General features: G+C 29.8%; 1 protein-coding gene across 1 annotated transcript in view; it reads left to right on the forward strand.

Moving 5' to 3' along the window:
• The first annotated feature begins 227 nt into the window (after positions 1-227).
• LOC111637562 overlaps positions 228-25,306 on the forward strand; it is a 58,201-nt gene continuing 33,122 nt past the window's right edge. The window contains exons 1-2 of the mRNA XM_023383068.1: positions 228-433; positions 501-2,889. Coding sequence (XP_023238836.1) covers positions 654-2,889 — 2,236 coding nt within the window. The 5' untranslated portion in view covers positions 228-433; positions 501-653. The remainder of the gene's footprint in view (positions 434-500; positions 2,890-25,306) is intronic.

Consider the following 25,306-nt stretch of genomic DNA (forward strand, 5'->3'; position numbering starts at 1 on the left):
AAATTTTTTTATTTAGATTTGATTTTAAATATGAAAATTAAATTATTATTTTTTATAGTTATTCATTTTTTTTGTAGATTCTCAATCGTTGTTTGTAATCGACAACCCCTTTACAGCTAGAAAGCGTAAATCGACAACAAAAATCGATGATGCACCGGTGGAGAAAAAAAATAAGTATGACTTAGTCATATCGAAAGACGAATCTTCGTTTAAAAGTATCCCGCCGTATTCGATATACATATCGCATGGGTTTAACCTGGAAATTAAAGAATTCAGACAACAGTATTATATATGTTTAGCGAAAACAAGTGCTAAAGGCGAGATACAGAATAGATTCAACATCCCGGTAAAAGAAGTTAATTTTTTTATTCAAGCTTTGAACGCAGTTCAAAAATATCTGGAAGATTTCATTTGAATAAATGAAAATCTATGCGTAAGTAATTTTTTTAATATAATGGTTTTAAAAATTATGTAATTTAATTGATTTTTTTTTTAAATAGAATTATTGCGAACGTCTCTCTCTCTCTCTCAAAATATGAAGAAATCATTGTATATATCTCGTATATGAAGAAATTGTCTAGTTCGGCATCTCTCTCTTATATGAAGAAATCGTCTAAAAACATTAACTCGTCAGGTAAAAATTTAAAAAGAAAATGTTTTTGCTGGTAGAATCAGGCTTCCGAAATTTTTTAGAATGCTATCGTAAAAGTGATCTCGAATATATCGATCCAACCATTTTTTTTAGAGATATAAAATCCGAACTTTTTAACGTAATTACGAACTTCGGGAATGATTATAGAGTACGATTTGTGATTAGCTTAAAAGTAATAATGTACAAAAGTGTAGAAATGGGAGATAAATACGAGTTTAAAGATTTTTTCTTTACGAGTTATGCAGAACGAGTTCTAAGCCCTTTTCTAAGTTGGAAGAATATTGAGAATGCGATAAACAAAATTCTAGGAGATATATCTGTTGCAGTAGTATTAGGTAGCGGGTGGGTAATTTACAAATTAGATTATATTGATATTCATAGAGCGACGTATAATGCATATAATGGGGGTTGTGGTTCTATAATTTTGCCTAAACGTTTAGTAAATAAAAAATGTATTTTAAATATTCGATGTAATGATAATAAATGTTTTGTTTATTGCATTCTCGCGAGTATTTTTCCATTGGTAAATAATAAAAATAATATATCTAGCTATAAAAAATATTTAAAATTTATTAATTGTTCGAATTTAAAATATCCGGTTTCGTTGGACCAAATATATGTTTTTGAGAAATCAAATAGTATTTCCATTAATATATATGGTTATAAAGATATTGTTTTTCCGTATTATATAAGTAAGTTTAAATTCGGTAAAATTGCGAATTTACTATTATACCAAAATCATTATTTTTTAATTCGAAATTTCAACAGACTTTTACACGAAAAACAAAAGTCTCTTTATTACTATTGTAAAAATTGTTTAAACGGTTTTCAACGCGAATCGAGTTTAAATTTACATAGAGAAATATGTACAAATTTCAAATTTCAAAGACTATCGGTACCTACAGTCGAAAATTCCATTCTTAAATTTAACGAATTTCATAAGATGCTTAAGCATCCTGTTGTCGTTTATTGCGACTTCGAATGTTTAACAGAAAAAGTTTCTAACGCGATGCAATCAACAGATACTAGCTTTAGTACCGTTACGCAAATTCATAAACCGATTTGTTACGCGATGGTCGTATTAGATAAAAACGAAACAATTATCTATTCTAAATTTTATTGTGGGTTAGACGTTATAGACAATTTTTTAGAAACTTTAAAACATCAATCGGAACGTCTTATTAAAGAAATAAAACTTAATATTCCACTAGATCGTCGAACAATTCCAAATTCTATTAATCGAGATAAATGTAATATTTGTGGAAAAAAGTTTTCCCCTAAAGATGTAAGGTTAATTGATCATAATCATTTAGATGGAATGTTTCGACAGGTAGCGTGTCAAGGATGTAATTTAAATCTAAATCTAAAACCTTTTATTCCCGTAGTTCTTCATAATTTTTCTGGTTACGATTCACATCTAATTTTAAAAGATATTTCTAAAAAGTATATATCCTCTCTTAGAATTATTCCCATCAATATGGAAAAATACACTACATATACTTTAGATTGTTTTAAATTTTTAGACAGTTACCATTTTTTAAATTCGTCATTATCAAGTCTAACTGAGAATTTAATAAATTCAAAGTACGACTTTCCGATCTTTAATCAATTTTTTTCGAATAATAAAAATAGCTATTTGTTAAAAAGAAAAGGTGTTTTTCCATATAATTGGTTTAATGATATCTCAAAATTAAATAATAATTCTTTACCCGATAAAAAATGGTTTTACAACGATTTAACTAGAAGTCATATAAGTTCGGAAGATTACAATTTAGCTCAGCTTGTGTGGAACGCTTTTAATTGTAGGAAATTTTCAGATTATTTACAATTATATCAATTTGTCGATACAATTTTACTCGCAGATATTTTTTCAAATTTTCGTAACTTATCATTAAAGTATTACGATCTCGATCCAATTCATTTTTTAACTTGTCCAAATCTTACATTTATTGCGGGATTAAAAATGGCTAAAATAGAACTAGAGCTATTTACCGATTTAGATATGTATCTATATATAGAATCTGGAATTAAGGGTGGTCTTTCATTGGTCGCAAATAGGTATTCCCANTTATTAAAAACCACGTCTTGGCAATTTTGTTTACAATATCTCTCTCTCGCTATATATAAAGCGGGAGCGATTTATTCCAGAAACTCTCGTTCAAATCTCGCGGAGAAGTATAACCGAAGGGGCATCGAAAATGGGTGTGGTTTCGACTCCTATGAGAGTTTCTGGGATAGTAATTATCTCAGAATCGGTCGAGAGATTCTGCGATTTTGCTCGATTTTAGCCCCTGCTCGACGTCTTTCCCTCAAAATTGTGAGAGTTTCTGGAATAAAAGTTATAAACTTCGCGAAGTTAACCAAATTATCCCAGAGTCTCTCATATATATACTACTATCATTGCAATATCGCAAACTAATAAAATTATCTCTGTTATTCGACTAACTTGAAAATGAAATGTTCTAACACTAATCTGAAAAGAAAATGCGGTGAGAGTTCTTAAAATGCAGTAAACAATGAAGCATATCCAAATAGTAACAACTTTAATTTTTATGCTTTTCTCGTGAATTCCTTCTTTTAACTGAAAATCTTTGAGTCTGCGAAGCTTCTGAATCAGTTTGCGAACTTTGTTCTTTTTCATATGAAATTGAAATACTGATACGAAATTGATAAGTATAAAAAATTCATAAAAGGCCAATGTCAACATTTTCACAAATGTAAAATTGTGTATTATGCTAAACATCACTGTTAAGGTAAAATAAACAGTGTGTAAGATACCGATAACAATCATGACTATATCATATAGTGTAGTTCGACTTGAATTATAATTTAAACCACATAACATCATTGAAAACAGCAACCAATTCCATGTTTTTTTGTACCCTATTTTTTTAGTTGACTTTACAATAGGATAAACGTTACTTACCGAAAAAACTCTCATATTTATGAACTGAGATAAAGTTCTTCTTTGAAGTAGAACGTTAAGCAATTGTATTTTTCAGAAATTATCGTCTGTTTGTAGTTTTGTTCGCGTGGATTTTCTGTAAATAAAATTTGTCATTTGAAAGTCAATGAAACTGTTAATTTTCGAATTCGCGTGCAAATCTTTTTCGTGCAAGAGTTTTTAAAAAAGCGCATAAATTGTTTAATTTTCTGTCGTATAAAATTAATCATGCGTTTTCACGGGGATGGATTTATGTTGTGTTCTGTGAATGTTGTTCAAAGAAAATCGATAAATTAATTTTATTAAATTAACTCGATCTATTTTTAAAGTAAATAGAAAAATTACGTTATAAACGTTAGAATTTTTACGATATTCTTGATTAAATCAAACATGTAAGGAGATTGTGAAGTGCATATAACTTTTCTGTTTTTAAATTCTACGTAGGAAAAAGATACACATTTAGTGCAGAGGGTGTCATACTGTGACTTTTGAACTGTATATTTTTGGATTAAGGTCGAAGACAGTCACTTTTTACTTTTGCAAGGTAATGGACTAAGGTGACATCGGTTTCTAACCAACATCTCGCCAGATCCTCCGTAGATAAACAAAAATTTAATTACTGTCTGGACTGTTTTCTTACTTCAACCTAATTATTGTTACAAGATCACACAAACATGTTAGCAGGGTCCAGGCAAAGTAGTTGAACAAGATGGGGCAAATTTATATTATCCATTTTCGTGATAATTATTATAGCATAAATAAACTTATTATAGTCATTTTATTTCATAAATATGCTATGAATGATAATAAAAAATTATTAGAACATAAAACAAATCAAGAAAAAAAGCAATAATTAAAATTTTTGAAGTCAACAAAACACTACCCAGTAAAAAATATGTAGAACAGACGCTAGACAAGTCGGTGCCGTCAAGTGCTGATAACTGTTGTTGACAAATTTTATAAAAATCGATTTTTTTCTAGGGTAACGGTAATCGTTACTCTCGTAGGTTTGCCTAACGATGGGGGTAACGATCGATCGGTACTTTCGAGGGCAAGAGGTCTTAATTAGTGATGTAACGAATATTCGGTTACTATTCGGTATTCGGCCTATTCGGCCTATTTTTCACTATTCGGCCGAATACCGAATATTTAATCACTATTCGGCCGAATACCGAATACCTAAAAACAGGAGTAATAAATAACAAAAACACAGTAAATTAATCATTTTGGTATTTAGATTTAATGTTATAGAGTTAGTGTTGTTTGTTTATATTTATTTATATCTTGTAACATGCACAAAATAAAAAAGAAAATAATATTAGTCACATGTATTCACAATTTATAATTACAAAGATCAGCACACGTACACGTCTATCGTTGGAGAATCCTCGCACATCTGAGGATCTGACCTGCCTATCCTTCTTTTTAAGCACTCGTCTTTGCTCTTTCCTTTCTCTTTCCTCTATCGCTCTAATCCATGTATGCCTGTGCATACATCATAATACGTGCTCACGATACTTTCGATTCGTCACTTTTCCGTCGTAGAGTTCCCATTTTACAATTACGTGACTCAGCCTGGTGATAACGGAGAAAAGAGACAGATAAGACGTCGATATAAGTCACAGTTATGATTTCACAGATTCGAGACAGCTTGATAGCCCGAACGGCCCCAGGCTTTCGCCTGTGCACGCTAAGTGACATACATTACAAGCATTTAGCTTTCCGAAGACTATGACAACAATTGTTCGGCATTGACGGGCGCGAATTTCGTGCCAATAAGCTGCCTCGACTTGTTCGATTATGTTATCGACTCAATTTCATATTTATTTTCGCATTTTCACTTCGCGGTCATTCTCTGTTCTTTTTCAATTATTTACACGTGTAGGTCATTTCATTGTTATCCACATTTCATATCATCATTTATCACATACTTTCATGACACTCTTGGCTGTCCGCTACAACTGCCAAGAATTAACGCGATTGGCGAAGCGTAGTGACAGCGGGCCAATAGAGAGCAGGATCCTTGCCATAATGCGGTTTGCGCGCCAATTTTCGTACGTGCGTTAATCGAGCCAAATAGTTTGGCCGAATATTCGGTATTCGGCCTGAGGCCGAATATACTATTCGTTACAACACTAGTCTTAATTCTACATGTACTGTTATTTCACTATCATTTTTCTGTTTTGTCTTCTAACTATCTAGCTAAATTTTATTTTACCTTGAGAAACTTCAGTTCGTGACATTTAAAATTTTAGACAAAGTGCTAAATTTAAATAAGATTTCTATCTGTCATAACGAAATGTAATATTCCGGATGCTTTGACAAATTCGATTGTAGTAAATTTCTATTATGACAACAAAATTGGTATCAATAATCAAAAAACAGACTAATAATAATAGGATAAAAGGGTGTCATGTAAGTTTTATATTACGTCTTTTCCTGAAGTAAAAATATAGCAATACAAACATAAAAACAAATTTTCTCAGTGTAAATTAAAAGTAAAGAGATATTTTTCACAAAGAAACAATTCTACAAAATATAATTCATTGTTACTACATATTTACTTTTGAAGTATTGTTTAAATTTAATCCTTTTTTTCATTACAAGTTTTTAAAATCAAAATTATATAAATGTCACATTCGCGTAAATAAATTAAATTAAATATAATACATAATATTAATATATGATTTTATTAAACAAAATATAACATTTTTTTGTGTTTCCGAATGCACATGCTTATTAATTATGTGATAGAAAGGAAAAGGGGTTTCACGTGGTAAAATAATTGGTAAGGGCAAGCACTAACTTAAAACATAAATTCTATCGTGTTTTGAAGGTAAAAAGGATATATAATTTAATCTAAATTAAGTTTATGTGCTATAAAATTATCTCTGAAAAGTACTATGAGATATTTAAGAATGGCAAAATAGTTAATTTATTATTGTGTTTGAACATCAAATCCGGATTCGTCGATTGGTTTTAGGAAAAATGAAAAATATAATTGTAACAATAAAATACTGCAGAGTTTATGTAGTTTGAGATACTAGTATATCAGATCTGCGGATCGGATTGCTGGATTTTATATATACATGCTGTAGTTCACAAATCAATATATCGCTCACGATTATTACTGTTCTGCTGTCTGCACGTGCAACTAGCGACTGGCAGTATACATCCACTATTTTCACTTTATGTTACATATATCGACAAGCAGTAACACGATAATTTCAATTCTATTACTATAGCTCCTTGCTTCTATTGTAAGTAATGCAATTTTTGTGTTACTACACAATTAAACTTTAGGGCTTATCACATTGACTAAATTAACAATAAGAGATTATTTAATTGATAAAACAGAAAGTAACTATTCTTGTAATACTTAATTCATACAATTAATTGTTATACTTATTTCTGTTTGTATGTTTAAAATAAAATTATTATTAACATACATAATAAAGTAGAAATCAAATCGGCTTTACACTTCGCTATCTCTTTGTCAGTTACTGATATATATTTATTGTGTTAAGATAAGATACTGCCTGATATTTAGATAATGTTATACAACTATTTTTTATTACTGCTACTGACAAATATTATAAAACGAATCAGACAACTCGGAATAGAATAACATAATATTGACTTCAATAAATATATTCATTATTTATTCTAAACTACTGCAAAATTATACATATACACTTACATCAGGGCAGTCCGTGTAAAAACAGGTGTAGTAAAAGTGTAAATGCAGTATTAATGCTACTTTACAAAGAGAATCAAGATATTTTACCCATAAATAAGTTTTTGCAAATGAAACATTATACTATTTGTAGAAAATATAGAAAGAGTTCAGACAGAAAAATCCATTAATAAATGCATCTTCTAGGCTTGACAATAATTTAAAACGGCACCGTCACAATATAAATATTTACATATTTATTCTAATTTTCTTCTGTTTACCGTATACCAGTTGATATTAGAAGTAAAACAAATTACGATGTCTGTAATGAACTATTATAGAATCAAATGTACCACAAACATATTTTACAAAAGTCTTTACAATATTGTAATAAAACCACTGAATACTAAAAATATTTTGACTTTCTGACTTTAATTTTTCTTCTATGGCTGTAACAAAAAGGAAATTTAAAAGCAGATAATCATCTATATTCAAAGAACAGACAACTAAACAATTTGATTCAGTCTGATATCTCTACTCTGAGCTATCGATATTTGTGTAGTACATTTACAGTTGATATACAAAAATTAAAAAATATGTAGGAAATGTAATTACTAAACAAAGCTAATTCGAGTAGGAAATGTTGTAAATTTGAGCAAAGTGTGCTGATAATATGCATTTTCTAATTTATATTTTTAAGAATTTCAGTTGCTAAGAGCAGTGTTATTGAAATGTACGAATAAAGTTGGTTGATTTGCAAGTATACAGGTTGGACGTTCTTTAAAATAAATATCTCGAATTTGTAGTAGCATGTTGAACACGGTATATAAAGCTTTATATGTCTGAAAGATATAGAAATATTTTGAACATTTTATAAAAATTAAGTGTAAATTTTGTTGAGGATTTAGAGTAGATTAATAAGTGCAAATTTAAACATATAAAAAAATTTGTTGCTTCATTTATAGTAAAGTTTTTTAATAAGTTATAAAGAAATATCAAAGTGTTATACACAAAAAAGCTACCAAATGCGAGACAACGTACCTGTACAGGTGTTTGTTTTGAAAATACAAAACAATTGCCACAACTAAGTCCAATATTCTTTTTTTGAAACTTCTTCATGAAATTTAACATCTGTAACAAATAATTTGTTATAAACAGACAAATGAAAAATACTTTTATATGTAAGTTTTTTCTCTTACTTTAAGTTTTGTTTCCAGCGGTAAAGTAGTAGCTCCAAACTTTCTTATTTCTTGAAACGAGTCATAAGCCTATGAGAGCAAGAACAGATTATAAAAATAAGTAAGTAGATTTTATAATTTTACAGTATTTATACTTACCGATGCACAGAATTGAGCAACAGCAAAAGAACCTATAATGCCCAAACTTATGAACATTATGGTACATACACATATAATAGTATATGAAAACATATTAAACGATAAACCGCCAAATACAGTGTTGTACATGAGCAGGGAGAGAAAAGCCAAAATCATTCCGTATTCAAAAAATATATATTCGTTCCACTTGTCGTTTATTTGTTAAATGAATTCGCATAATTCCAAGTGCTTAGAAATGATTTCGTTAACATTTATTTTTAGCCCCGTTGTATTTGCTCGTTGTAATTGGACAGACAAGGCTTCGAATTTCTTTTTAACTGCAAATCCAATTATCATAGAAACAGATAGAAACTACATAAATAGTGGCAATTCCAACATAATGCATACACTATGGTATACCAGGCAGATTTTGTTTTGGAAACCTGGGATAAGAAATCTGTAGGCAAGAACAAATGAGCCTAGTACCATACAGTAGCAATATATAAGGAAATAGGATATTAACGGTTGATATTTTTTCAATTTTTCTTTTTCTTTACAATAACTTGATTTGCTAAGATCCATAACGATTTTCCTGCGCCTTCCATATTTAACTGTTATTCCAGGAATCAGTGATCCGAATGCAAATATACCTTTTCCAAACAAGGTATTATCTTTACTTTTTCTATTTGTATCCATAAAACCACATGCCATAATATTATTTTCGGTTAAAAATGAATCAATGATAATTAGTAAAAAATTACCGAGGATAATACTTTCAATTAATTTTGCGTATAAAGACATGATTTTGGATTGAGTTTGAGTCAGTCGATGGCATTTACAGCGCTCCAAGACAATATCTCCAAAGAGAAGAGATATGTTACACGAAGGATAAAGTGTGCAGTAAAAGCAGTCTTCGTCCATAGTATTAATTCATCTAAAGTTTATTATAATACCATATTATATTATGACACGTTACAATTATTTCAATTAGTATATTATATTAAATTAGTGACATGTTACAATTATTGATAAAAGAGATTTTATGTAAAAATAAAAAATAAAAAAATATACTTAAAAAATTTAATTTACTTTACTACTTTATGTAAAATATATGTTTAAAATTTATATTTACTACAAACAAATTATAAAAAAATTTTTCCAACAATTAATAAAAAGATGAAAGGATATGAATGCGTTATTTATTAGATTTACTTTCTTTGAAAGGTGACACATCTTCAGAATTTATTAGCCGGAACTTCTACCGAAATTCATCTATTGACCACAACCTATAACATTTCAAAAAAGGATAATAGGAAACACAAAAAAGACCTTCCAATAAAAGGGCAGGACCGAATACGATCCTTGTCGTGTCACCAGATGTTCGTATTTGCTCGAATACCTCCGCTATTTTCTTCTATATAAGTGAACTCCTCTAAAGTGAACACTTTTCATCTAATTCTGAACTCTGTCTATCTAGCACTGTAACGTATATATATATATATCTGTTTCTAGATCGCGTGGTTTTCCAACTATACTTCGCTCAAGCAGCGTTTGACACACTAATTATTTTTATTTTAAAACAGTAAAATTTTTGGCTACGAATTTTACTTATTCGTTTTTTTATTTTCTCTACTTTAGCAGTGTAAAATATTTTTATATTTACAAAAATGCTTTAGTTGCATCGAATTTAATGTAACTTGATACGAAAAACACAAAAAAATAAACATATCAAATTTCAACTCGCCGTAACTATTCTCATGTTTCACCGATCGCCATCGGGTTTTTTTTAAATGTGAAAGAAATAGTACATTTTCGAGTGAAGTCAAAAGAAATTTCGCCTTACTAGAGAAAATTTGTTAACAGACTTCGCTTTACTCCCTACCGTAAAAGTCAATAAATGTTAATTGTTTTATGCTCTACTTCACACGTTTCTATCAGAGTTGTAAATCGACCAACTTACGAAGTCTTTTTTCCATTTTACTCATAAGAACGTATTTTTAGGATTTAACCTACTGTTTTGTTAGATCTTTACATAATAACTTTAGTTTTAATTTCTATGTGATATAGTCGTGTGTCAGGCGAAAATCGATCACCTAATATAAAAATTGAAACCATCAAAATTCTTTGCTGATAGTTTAGATATAAATGTGTTCTGTGTATAAAATAAAGCAATAAAAAAATAATGGGTGAACCATCAAAAATGCGGCAATTTACGACATGATGTCAAATTTGTAAATTCTTTTATTTATGACTAAAAAAATTTTATAAATTTTATCGAAATAATGCATTTGCAACAAAAGTTAAATGAAATTGCTACGCATAAGACAAAAATTGTACAATTAGCACAAATTGTATTAGCGTAATTAATTTTGATAATTTTTGTCGATGTTATTTTTCGCATGCATGAACGTGATTTCTCGCAGCGTATAATGAGACTTCGCAAAGTGTGATAATAAATTGCGATATTTGAAATCGGGCTTGAATCGGTCTTTCTCCTGGAATAAAAAAAAATATTGGGAATAAAGAATTGATAGCGAAAAAGATGGTCGCGATAGTCGCGATCCACGATAGCGATTATCGCGAGTTTGTGTTATTTGCTGAATTTTTCTTACCAAAAAGCTCACGCGGAATCTGTGAGATGCTTTTATTATTTATTTTTTTATTTTTTTCCGTGTAATCTCGGTGCACACAATAAAAACGTTGTTGATTGCAATTTTCGCATCTCGAAAACATTAAAAAACTTAAATTTTTAAAATTTTCTTAAAAGTTTCGAGAAACTGCTGCTTGAAAAACTATTACCAGGCGTCACACACATGACTGGTAATCGACAAAAAGATATTATTTATATGTAAACTTTCTCTCTTCAACTTTGAACTCGTGGACTAGTTTATTACCGGGGACTGAGCTTTAAATACGAAATATTATAACTAAAATTTGATAGTTACGGTAAATAAACGGAAAATTCGTATTGTTAAATTTGTGTTTGATGCACTTTCTTATAAGGCGTTTTCTTTAGTGTCTTCTTCATCCGGATTTGACTATCTGTAATACGTGACTACTGCGAAAACGTAACAATTAACGTTAATTTTTTGCCAAACAGCATGATTAATGCTCAATTTTCGAAACAAAATTTGAATAATTATTTATCATCTTCGAGTATTTAGAAACTTTTTAAAATTTATTAGTAGGAAATAAAATATTTATATATTGCTTATGGAATGTATTATTATTTACATTATTAATATATACTAAAGTAATAATCTAAAGCACATTATCTAGTTCTAATTGCTTCGTATCAAAATAACTCATTTATCTTTATTATACAAAATAGGCCGGTTTTTATTATACCACTTTAAGGACAAAACAGTTTGAAAAAAAATATATGCAATATTATGGATGAAAAACGGAGGTTTCCATAACTTTTGATGTAAAATATGATAGATCTGATTACATGAAATATTAAACTTGAAAGAGAAGATGAGGAATATACCATAATAAAACTACCATCATAAATTGAATATCACACTACTGTGTACTGGTACATGAGGTATAGATGTAATTCTAATATGAGAGCATCCTATTTACGCTTCTATATAACTGAGCTATCGCTTACTGCTATGAGGTCTTGCTATACATTATGTTGTAGTAGTTAAGTGAAATTTCTAAATATTTGTCATAAATACATAAATTTATATATCATACAAATAATACAGTTATTTTATATTATAAAGTTAATGTTGATTAATTCTCATTTAACTCTAATGGTCTTATTTTTTAAAAGACTGATATACAGTCGATCCCTTATAACGCGGGTTCATATAATGCGGATTCGTATATCACGGCAAAAAATTGCAACCGTATTCGTATAAAGACGCTAAAAGAGACTTGTAAAATGCGGTAAAACGTTATCGTCGACACTTACACACTACAGAGAGTTTAAATGGGTAAGTTGAGTTTACTATTGTCTGTACAGTATATAAATTAGGTACTGTAAGTCTAATACAGTACCGTAATTTTATACATTTCTTGTGAAAAAATAACATTTCTTATTCAACAGCCATAAATTCGATGAAAAGTTAATCGAATTTTTTGCAGAAAAATAACTTATCAGAAAACGCACCTGCCGTTTGGTGCGCTGCTCTGCGACGAAAATAAGCTGAAGCAATGGCGTCATCGAACGGTGCACACTTGGTAACTAATCTAACAATTTCTTGTTTATAGCATTGTTTATTCAGATTATTTCCAAAAATTATACGTGTTTTGGAAATGTTGTGTGAAATTAGTCTAGAATCGATTAATTTTATGGAAGAAAATCTTTCAAACAGCTGTAGTCCGTAAACTGAACACCTGCCTGGCTGTGATTGGCTCACGTATTTAAGGATTCCTACAACACGAAATTCTTATAAAGTGGAACGTATCTACCGCATAATAGTGGGTCGACTGTACATTTATAGTTATAATACGAACTTGAATAAGTGAATTATGCTCTGAATAACTTTGAACTTCTGATACTTTTTATATAACTATTTAAATAAGCAGTTTATTGACAATTACGTTGAAAGTCACAAAATTCTTAGATCTTAATTAATAAATCAAATGCAATTATGTATATTTTCAGTGTAATTATTGCGCTGATATTTGCTTACACTCTGCAGGTGATCAGTATCTAAATGCGAATTACTTGATAGCTAAGTGGACCGTTATAGTAGAAGATCGTGAAAATAATTATAATGTGTCTAATGTAAGAATTGGGATGCAAGTGTAAATTTTCACAGTACTGCGTCACATCGAAGGTGACTTTCATCGTCCGAAGAGGGACCTCCTCACACCAGGGGATCGCTTGGTTATACAGTAACTGCGTCGTTTAAGTAAATATCCAATTTGCAGCAGCAAACGTGTGATGCTGTATAGAAGTTAATCCAGAAGGTCATCAGCAAGAATAAAATAAAATCCCATTATCCCCCATAAGTCCGAGCGACCCGATGAGAAATGACAAAAAAAAACAATGAATTTTTCTAAGACGGAGGAAGACGGTGATAAATCTGTAAAACTGTCAAATTCAAGTAAAGAACATACGCTACAAAGACAATTACGTCAGAAAAAGTCTCACGATAATCGGGTATAAAAAAGGTCGGATTTGCTTCTCGAGGCAGACATCCAGGAAGCCACCCTCAGCGAACATCTCCTATTCCCTATCGCCTTATCGTCCATCGCTACCTATTGCCTTCCAAGGGTACTTTAATTGGAATTTCAGTGGCCGATCGCAGTGGGTCCTACCAATGCCCTATACAAAGAGATCGAATCCTACGAGGTAAACCCTTGTCCGAATTTTGTCTCGCTCTCCAACACGTTCCTCTTACAGAGGTCTCTCTTGGTCTTTAGTTTAGGTTAGGATATAGAATAGATTTTAATTTTTATTTCACGTGTGTTATTCATGTTTATTTTCTTTGATATGTATAATCTCTTAATTGTTTATTATACGTGTTAGTATTGTTCTACCCGTGTAGTTATTTGGACACCTTATGACGACCTCACGACCCCTCCCACTCATTTTTGCCCTCCTAAGCCATCTGACAACAGAAAGCGGGTCTTTCCAACCAGTGCAGATTAAGTGGTCATTAGGGATCATCCCAGTGGCCCCCTGCTAACTCACACTAATATCACTTTGAAAAAATTTTGGAAATTATTGGTAATTAACACTATTGTAAGTCATTAACTTTATTTATTGACAAAACTGAAGTATTTTTAAGTAATACAGTAGAACCTCGAAAACTCGGCTCTCGATAACTCAGCACTCCAGATAACTCGGCCACACCCTGGCAGAGCAAAAAATCCTTACTTAATTAATTTTCATTGTAGACAGCTTTATAAAAGTATAAAAGCTCTCATAAAGTATTTTTCTGAGGTCTGTCTTATCAGGTAAATTACTGTACACAGTGTATTCATTAATTTTCATTTTCATATAGTAAAGGCTCCATGCCTTCATAAAGGACGTACTTTTCCTTTGTTTAAAGGTATTTGGGCAGTTTATTCTCTGTTATATTCTCAAGTAAACAATACATAAAAGTACAGTACAGTATTTTCTGAGGAAACACTCGTACTCATTTTTTTAACCCCATTCCCGATAACTCGGAATTTTCACAAACTCGGCCACCCTTCGGTCTACATTAGGCCAAGTTTTCGAGGTTCTACTGTATTTGTATTAGTATTTTTCTCAAGTTATTACTTGAGCAGGTCAACTAATACTTTGGTTTGTTTAGTATTGTGATTGGTCAAATTGTTTGGTGATTATTGATGTGTTTTCACTTTATACGTCTGTTACGTACTTAAATATTTTTAAGACTGGCTGATTTATTTACGTAATATTGATTTGTTTTGCATTTTTATAGGGATAGTTTTACTTTTTTGTTCTTGGTTTTTTCTCGATAGTTTTTCAGGAAATTTTTATTATAAAATTGTTGTTATTTTTTTAAAACTATTAATTACTGTATATAGTATTGTACGTTTTTCTATAATTATGTTTAGTTGTATTAATATTGTTTTAATTTGTGCGTCACTAATGATGGATCAGTATGCTAAATAAATAAACAGAAAAAAGAGAGGAAACTAAAATTTTTTATTTTAGTTTTAATACTGCCAAAACTAGTAAAAGTTTTGTAATAAAGTGTTGGTGTCTCTGTTTGTAAAATCTACAATTTTTTTCACCAAATTTTAATTGAATAACTTCTGTATCTTTTGTCCAAAAATATGAAATTTTGCAGGAAGGTTTTGTGTGTTAACTCACAAAACTTTCCTTCGAACATTTTAGTTTTTTCCCTACTTTCTGCTTATATTTATTGTAGTGAAAATTTAAATTTATTTATTTAGCACACTGATTTCAAATCAGTTATGACGCAGAAAATAAAACAATATTAACACAACAAATCATAATTAGAAAAACGAACAATATGCAGTAATTAATAATTAAAAAAAACTAACTAACAATTTTTTGATAAAATTTTTTAAGAGAACTATCGAAAGAAAACAAAATAAAGGAAATTAAAACTATCTTTTTAAAAATGCATTAAAAATTAATAATACATAATTAATACTATAGATACGTAATTAGATTAAGTTAGATAATTAATACTATATAATTATAACAGGTTCAGATATTGATATATATATATATATATATATATATATATATATATGAGAGCATATGTCATATTNTATATGTATACATGCTCTCTTATATATATATATGAGAGCATGTGTTATATTTCGAGTAGGTTAAGTGAAACACGCGTAAAAAAAATTTTAATTTCTTACACTATTTAGAAATGTTTATGAAAAATATTTTTTCTTTTTAAAAGTAAGCTCTATGTAATTTTAAAATAATTATAAAAATTTTTTTTAAAGTCACAACAGGTTGCGCCAAACATAGTATTATGTTTTGTTTTTAAGAAAATGATGCAACTCCTTCCTAAATTTTTTATATGTGAATCAGAAACATAAATGAATAAATAAATAAAAAAAACAGTAAAATTGCAAAAAAGTTATTAGTTTACCTTTTCGCACAATTTAGTGTAACTGATGTATTAATTTAATCCCATACAGAAGTAGACAGGAAGGATAGAGAGTAGTGTACAATATTAGCAGTCTTATGCAATTTCTCAATTCTTGTTTATGGGATAATGTAGAATCCTATATAGATTCACATTCTATTTATGTATTTTCCGTTTATACTTTAGTAGAGAATGTTCGAATGAATTCTATTAATGCCACACTCGTAAAGAATTTACATGTATCGAACAGAATACACTACTTACCGTTTGAAACTATTGCATGTGTATTTAAATACCACGTTATTGTTTCATATTTTACACGAAATAGTTATATGGATTACGTCAAAATAATATATGTTCATACTTTAGTAAATATTTCAAACTTTTAAATAATATAATACAATGGAAACTCAAATGGAATGTTTGAGATAACTACAATATAAAATAAATATACATAATTAAGAGTAATCAGAGTAATAAAAATATAATTACCGATGATTTTAAAATAATATAATTCTATAAATTGCTATGGAGATATTACAAGTGCTTAATTTATAATAAATAAATAAGTAATTAAATAAATTTATGATGTCCATATTCATGAACAAAGTAGTGAATGACAAATTTAATTAAACATCGAGTGTTCTAAATTATAAGCTGTCTTCGAAACGTGCCAAAAACTAATAATGGCCGTTTATCTTTATTGTTATAGAATTTATTAACCAAGAGTAGAGCTAATAATGAATGCTTCTGCTGCAGCACAAGCATGCATTAATAGCTATAATTTTGGATAAAGTATGTCTTCCAATTCAGGTAACTTTTTTTCTTTACATATTTATCGCATTACGCTCATTTCACTATGATTATTATTACTGTTATTAGAAAATTACGATTCCGCAAACAAAGTTCATAACAACCGAAGCGAATTTATCCGTTAGTAGATGGTTTTAACCTTACATTTCTTGTTTTTCAGATTATTTCATTTAAAAAATAAATAAAATTTACATAAAAGCGGTCAGCAGACATTCATAAAGTTTTTCGGTTGGAGGAAAACAGCTGAACTATATTTATGCGTATTAAAACAAAAATAATTTATTTATTACGAATTTGTAAAATTTTATCGCAATTCATTTATATTTGTTATTTTATTTGTTATGCATATTTAATAACTATTAATAGTTATTTACAAAACTTAAAATAAAAATGAATACAATTATAATTACTGCATACAGTATTAAAAGTACAGGATGTTAACGTATCATCTACCAAAATTAAATTACTAAGAATACAAACGACATCTCATATAAAATTAATCAGAAGGATAAACAGTACAATTATTGGTAGTTATTTATTTGCCAGAGTTTACTTTCTTTTTTATTTTTCAATTTAGTTTAGGAAATTTAAATTTCTTATCTATTAGTTTACTTTGATTTTTTGACTTACATTGAAATTGTTAGTTTTTTGTTAATTATACTTATCTTCACTACTGGGTACACAGGAAAACACAAAGGGTGCTTCTGTCACTGTTTATAGGAATTTTGAATATCACTGTTATTCAGTACGACTCCGAAAAAATCAGGTTGTCCTTACTCACTTATTTATTGATTTATTTGCGTGTTGTTGATTATACCTATACTGTTCATTCATTTCGTTATTGGCAATTTACAATATATGGGTAATATAACAAATAAAATTAAATTAAACTCTTTATTGTATGTTTTGTACAAGAAAATATTCAGATTACATATTTGTTACAATACGTGTTTCAGTTTTGGAACAGTTTTGACCCCTTTTTTCAGAATTAATACTTAAATTTTCTAATGCGAAACATAAACAAAAATTATAAATTTATAAATAACTTATTTTCGATTTTCATCAACTAATATCCTAAAATCGTTTATTTTAAGTTATTAACTCACTAGTTTTTTTTTTTTAGTATAAATTTGCACAACCTTATGAAATATTTTTTATTTAATGCGCTAACTTTACTGAGAAATGTTAATTATTCAGTTGTATACAAATAAAATATTGATTTAATACTTAATTTATAGATTAATGAATATGACTTTGTAAATTATAAAAAATTAAAAATTCTTAATTAACATTTAAAATATGTAAGGATTCACAAATAGCACATTTGAAATTCGAGTCATAGCATTCTTATAGAAAATAACTTGAATAAATGCCAGACATTCCTGTTTTACAAGGAATTTGAAATTGAAAATTTATGAGAAAATGATGGAACTTTTGGTATTTCGACAAACACGTGTACATTTTATTTACAAAATTGAAAAATATTTTCAGAAGAATCAAAATAATACACAATTTAATTCTGCATTGTATAATACTTTTGTATGCATTAGTAGTTAAAATATTTCGCAAATTATTTAAATCACTGTATGAAATATAAAACGAATTTTTTAAATATATTTTTAAGTTTTATTTCTAAGAAAAACGAGCGTTTGATGTTTAACTGGTTAAACAGTGACCACTTGTAATTATTTTGTAAACTAAATGATAAAGTCACGATTTCAATATATTGTGTTAGTTGAAAGCCGTGCTTGCTGTATTTGTTAGTGCTTGCTGTGTTTGTAGTTAACTCGCGATTGCTGTAAAACAGGTAAATTAGATTTTTGCAAGTTTTCAATACTAGAATATTTTTGGTGAACTCGTACACAGTGGAAATTTCGTGGAGGCAGTTTTTTCTTCTTGCTACAATGCACCTGTTTGTACTGGTGGATACATTTTATATTTTAGACATTAATTTCCATACTAACAATGTGTAAAATCATCAAGATTCACATGCAGTCAATCCGACACCTTTCACCGCCTATTCGCAAGTAATGGCAGTAGTAGACGCGTATTAATTAAACAAAGGTTAAACTCACAAGTAGTGCAACAATCGCTTTATTGTTACAGTGAATAAATTAACCTAAAGAAGGTTATTATTTTCGGCAAGATGTGAGCTAACTATTGATCAAAACTAAAACTACTTCTAAAAATTGTATTTATGCAAATATTTGTANAATTAAACAAAGGTTAAACTCACAAGTAGTGCAACAATCGCTTTATTGTTACAGTGAATAAATTAACCTAAAGAAGGTTATTATTTTCGGCAAGATGTGAGCTAACTATTGATCAAAACTAAAACTACTTCTAAAAATTGTATTTATGCAAATATTTGTATAGTGCATATAGTCGACCCCCTATAACGTGGGTTCCTATAACGGAAATTCCTATAACGTAGCGAAAAAATTGTAGCAATATTCGTATATAGTAACTCCTAAAACGTTCTCGCCGACTCGTGTCGCGACAAGATTGATAGAATCTGGACCAATAGTGGATGAGCAGCCGAACTACTTTCCTCCTCCCTGTGCCACGCTACAGACAGTTTAGGCGGTTAAATTGAGTTTGCTATCGTCTGTACAGTATTATATATAAATTATATATAAATTAGGTACTGTACATATAATTATATATTTATTATACATAAATTAGGTACTGTACATATAATTATTATTAACGTAATTTATTGTAACTTTATTATAATTATATATATAATTTCCGTCGTCTAACGCTTCGCTACGAAGAGTTTAGGCTAGTAAGTTGAGTTTATTATCGTCTGTACAGTATGTAAATTAGGTACAGTAAGTCTAATACAGCACTAATTTTATACATTTCTTGTGAAAATAACATTTTTTATTCAACGGCCATAAAAATTATTTATATTAATGATCTCTTCAAAGGTCAAGTTATTTTTCTGCGAAAAATTCGTTATCAGAAATCGCGGCCGCCGTTTCGTGCGTTGTTCCACGACGAAAACAAGCTTGAGCAACGGCGTAGTCGAACGGGGCACACTCGGTAAGTAATCCTACAATTTTTTGTTTATAGCATAGTTTATACAGATTATTCCCAAAAAATTATACGTGTTTTGAAAATATTGAGTGGAATTAGTCTAGAATCGGTTAAATTTATAGAAGAATACCTTTCTAACAGCCTTAGTGCGTAAACTTCACACCTGTCGGGCTGCGATTGGCTCATATATTTAATGATTCCTACAACGTAAAATTCGATTAACGTAAAACCTATCTAAGCGTTATAGGGGGTCTACTGTATTTGTTCATTTGAGTTATACTTTTTACGGCAGAGTAAAAATATCTGAATTCATTATACAATGGATTCTACTTAAAGCAACTTATTTGAAGCAGTTTTATCTATATCGTTATAAATAACAAAGTTGTTTTGTAATTTTCGAATTCTATTTCTTTAATTACATTTGTTAATTAGAAGGTTTATATTTAAGTATTAATATTTTGTTTATTGCTATACGTACTGTGTTTTTTTTCACTAGAAAGTAGAAAAAAAAAACATTTAATGCCACAACAAAAATTTTTAGCAAATAATGTACACGATTTTGCTCAAGTGTGCAACTTATTATTCCCAAAAAGTGAAAATCTAGCTTTCCCCACATTAAATATCAAAATTAGGAATTTGTATGTAAATTTTTATTAAAACATCTCGTGAGTAACATAACACACAAAATATAATATACTCGTATTGACTTATAATATGAGAGTACTAATTAGCTTTGTGTAATGTACTTTTAAAGATTTAAAGCTTCTAAAATCAAATAATAAAATTATTTAAAATTAACATTATTTAATAAGAGGCTGTGTTAAAAATATTATGTAAATACATCATAAAATTTTTCATGTACAGTAACTTGATTTAATTTTTCAAACACAACGATATCAAATTTTTGACAGTACTTGGTGGCTCCTGATTCTATATCAATTGAGAAACTTCCACTGCTTCACCTATCTGTACCACATCATGAAAGAATGTCTGAATAACAGGTATGCCATTCTACAAAACTAACACCATCAGGTCAAAAAAAGGATGACCAGAGGATGCCTACAAGGCTCTGTCCGTAAACCACTTCTCTGGAACATCACATGCAACGTCTTTTTTCCAACAGAACTTTGGTCAGAATAAACTAATAGCTTATGCGAACGATGTTTTGGTCTTGATGGGGGTCGCTCTAGGGTTGAGCTCGAGCACAGAGGCAGTACATGCTAAGGAAAATCCACAACTGAGGAATTAAACAGAAACTGAACTTTAGTCCTCTCATAACCAATGGCATTGTACTAAATAAATCTGGAGAACCCAATCTCTATTTAAGGGTTTCCCAGATCAAGATGTATGGTAAAATCATCAAAGTAGCAAAAACACCTTAAATACCTTGGTATGGTATTAGACCATCGCCTCTCCTGGGACGTTCACATTGAAGCTGTCACCGACCGTACAGGTTTGATCATGCAGGCATTTGCTCAGGTAGCTAGAAGAACCTGGAGTCTCTCATCAGGTGCCATGAATACAAATCTACCATCAGATTTATATTCGTATTATCACTTATGCCTGCGGTAGCTGGGGCTGGGCGTCCAACGAAGTTCACAAACGAAGCTTTTTGAATTCCAAACGATAATTCAAAGCTAACGAAGGCTCTTCTCATCTCAATGTTGGGCACTTATGCTCATTATAAATGGTATCGTACTGCTTGAAATCGCAGTATTCAAATAATTTCCAGGAAGCCCCATCAACCTGATTATCCAGCTCAATGGGAAGATACAAAACATCAAACAGGGAGAAAGAATTAATTACAGTTCCAGTCTGATCAAGTGCTACAATTATGAGTCTCCATATTCATTCACCAATACCATTCACTGTGAAAATGATCTTAACAACCTCGATAACTCTACTTCACAAATTTCCACTGTAGAAATCTTCACTGACAGGTCCAATATTAACGACTATGTTGCCTGCAGTTTTGTTATCTACATCAATCAGGTTGAAGTACACTTCCAGCAATATTGTCTCAGCCACTTATGGACTGTTTACCAGGCTGAGCTCCTTGCCATTAAAATGGCCTTCTGGTCTACAAACAACTATTCTTCCAGTACATCCAAATCATTACCGACTGTTTATCTGCTTACTCCTTAATCAAAAGCAATGATCTACACCCACTTGCAACTGAGATCAGGAACATTATCAACAGCACTATTATTGCCATTTCCATTACCTGGACATGTGCTCATCAGCACACTCCTGGTAATGAGCGTGCTGACCAGCTTCCCAAAGCAACAACTACGTACAATACTATTCCTACTTGTACACGGACAATACCATCACAACATCCTGTCATCTGCAACAAGATAAGCAATCACACGTTAAGCCAGCTCCTCTAACAGGACACCTTCTCTACTTGGCAAAGCATGTGGGACAGTAACAACACCTGCATTACATATAACTATATTCGAAACATTAATGAGTTTATGAAGCTTGACTGGTTAGTGACAAACTATCATAGAACTCAGTTTCTTACTGGACATGGAAAGTTCAGTGCATATCTCTCCTGCTTTACCAACCGTACTTTACGTCTTTGTCCTTTCTGTCAAGTTGAGTACAAAGGGACTCATTACATTTTTGACTGTCCCATTTTTGAAGCAAATTGACTGGTGATTAAAATTATACTAGCTGCTAGTACAGCTTCGCTGGATTATTTTGTTCGTACATTTATATGTAAAATAGTTATATATAAGACTGTATCTTTTCCTCTATTAATCTTTCTCTGATTCGATGTGTTTCCCTATAATTTTTAATTTGCTCTTATGTCTAATTATTTCTGTGTCATTGATAATTACTCGTAGCTATGTTAGACGAACTTCTCTTTCTTCCGTGGTTTCATTTCTCTGTGCCATCTTTATCCTTTGAGATAAAATTCGAGACCACAAATATTTTTTTTATGCGTAGGCATTGTTTATTTTGATTTTTACTTTTCACACTTTACTATTCACTTTTCACTTTCTACGTTTTTTTCTTATTCGTACACTTTTAATTATGAAAATCAACTGAAGCATGTGCCTCACACGACTCTAAAAGCAATCCACACTACTTACACATAACGGTCCTCGACTATTCCAAAACATTTAAAATTAAGATTTAATTATATTATAGCCAATCATACCCGTTTTTACAGAATGCAAGAAATTGGTCTCCCGTTCTCAGACAAATTACAAAATTTTTACGTAGGTGTAAAAATATATTCGATTTTCCGCAAAAACGCAAAAAACGCATCTGCGCCTTTAAACCTTTCAAGTCGCTTTCTCTTAACACTTCAATTCTTACGAAACCACTTCCGTTGTTAACACTTTCTCCGCGAAAAAGTTTTAACAATGTTAGGTGTTAGGTGTTAAGTGTTAACAACCTCTCCCTGCGGAGAGAATTTCGAAAAATCCCCTTTTATTGTACATTCTCGTGAGGTACTCTATTAAAACTTAATCAAAAACGTATTCTTTAACTAAAATAATTTGAAGAACACGGAATGTAAAGTTAAAGCCATTACCTGAATTGGAAGACATACTTTATCCAAGATTATAGCTAACAATGCACGCTTGTGTTGCAGCAGAAGCACTCATTATTAGCTATAATCTTGGTTAATGAATTTTATAACAATAAAGATAATCGGCCATTATTATTTGTTACTTATACCTGGCACGTTGTGAAGACAGCTTACAACTTATAACACTGGATGTTTAATTAAATTTGTCATTCACTACTTTGTCCATGAATGTGGACGTCATAAATTTAATTATTTATTTATTACAAATTAAGCTCTTGTAATATATACATAGCGATTTACAGAATTATAATATTTTCGAATCATCAGTAATTATTATTATTACTCTGATTACTCTCAATTATATATATTAATTTTATATTAAAATGATCTCAAACATTCCATTTGATTTTTCGTTGTATTATATTATTTGAAAATTTGAAATATCTACAAAAGAATGAACATATACCATTTTGGCGTAATTCATATAACTATTTTATAGAGAAATGTGTAAAATATGAAACAACAACGTGGTATTTAAATACAAATGCGATAGTTTCAAACGGAAAGTAGTGTATTCTGTTCGATACATGTAAATTCTTTACGAGTGTGGCATTAATAGAATTCTTTCTAACATTTTCTACTAAAGTATAAACGGAAAATACATAAATAGTGTGTGAATCTATATAGAATTCTACATTATCTCATAAACAAAGATTGAGAAACCGCATAAGACTGCTAATAATGCACAGTACATACAGATACATTTATTTTTACTTTCGCCTTTGATAAATGTTTTTATGATAAAATTAATTATCTCTAAAGTGTTTTTTCACTTATATGTTTTTTTTAATTTTTTTATATGCGTCTTTATCTAAATGTAACACATTCATATTGTTTTTATTTATTTGACAATTATTGCCACTTGTATGGTTGCACCAGGCAAAAGTGTTATGTTTTAGCGGATGGCAGCGTCATATTCTTTAATTCTTGTTCCCAGTAGTTTGTAAACTATAAAAACAGTTTACAAACTTGTATGCAACTCTCATAATCCTAAAAGACACATCGGCGAAACTGGCCGGTTACTAAAAACAATAATTGAAGAGAATTAAAATTCTTCATTAAAAAAGTCGACCTAATAATATGAATTCATTCCAAAAAGTTACCGAAAAATTTAAAATAAAAAATTCATTAAAATTAAAATTTAACTATCTCTAAACAAACCGAACTTAGAAATAAAAAGACAACACAAACAATCCTATTTATTCATTTAATTTTTACAACTGTAAATGCATGTATATGATACAAGATTTCCACTCCCATTGAACAGTGTAACTCAAATACATAAAAATTAAGTATATAAAAGTAAAAGTGTAAAGAAGCTAGTAACAGACGTTTAAATATTTTGATTAGATAACAATAAAACATAAATATCAAACATTAAGAATTATAAAATATTCGTGTAGTAAATTTTCGATATTAATGATATTAGAAAGGATGAGATAGAAGTATGATTATCATTTATTATTTGTTATGCATTATATTAATAATTTCTTTAATAATTCAATTTTGTATCTATAGCAGGAAACAACGTACTATTGTGTTTTCTCTTTTCCTTCATTTACCTTAGGTCTGTAAATATAAGATCTATAAAACAATTCAGTAAAAAAATACAAATATGACAGAGCTACAACAAAAACAAATTTTAAAATCTCAAAAGGAGTGTCGCATGGTTGTTCATTTAAAAGCAACCAATACATCCAACACGTAAGCAA

Source organism: Centruroides sculpturatus, unplaced genomic scaffold, assembly GCF_000671375.1.
Source record: "Centruroides sculpturatus isolate CEXI.00-Female unplaced genomic scaffold, Cexi_2.0 scaffold1090, whole genome shotgun sequence".
Classification (NCBI taxonomy): domain Eukaryota; kingdom Metazoa; phylum Arthropoda; class Arachnida; order Scorpiones; family Buthidae; genus Centruroides; species Centruroides sculpturatus.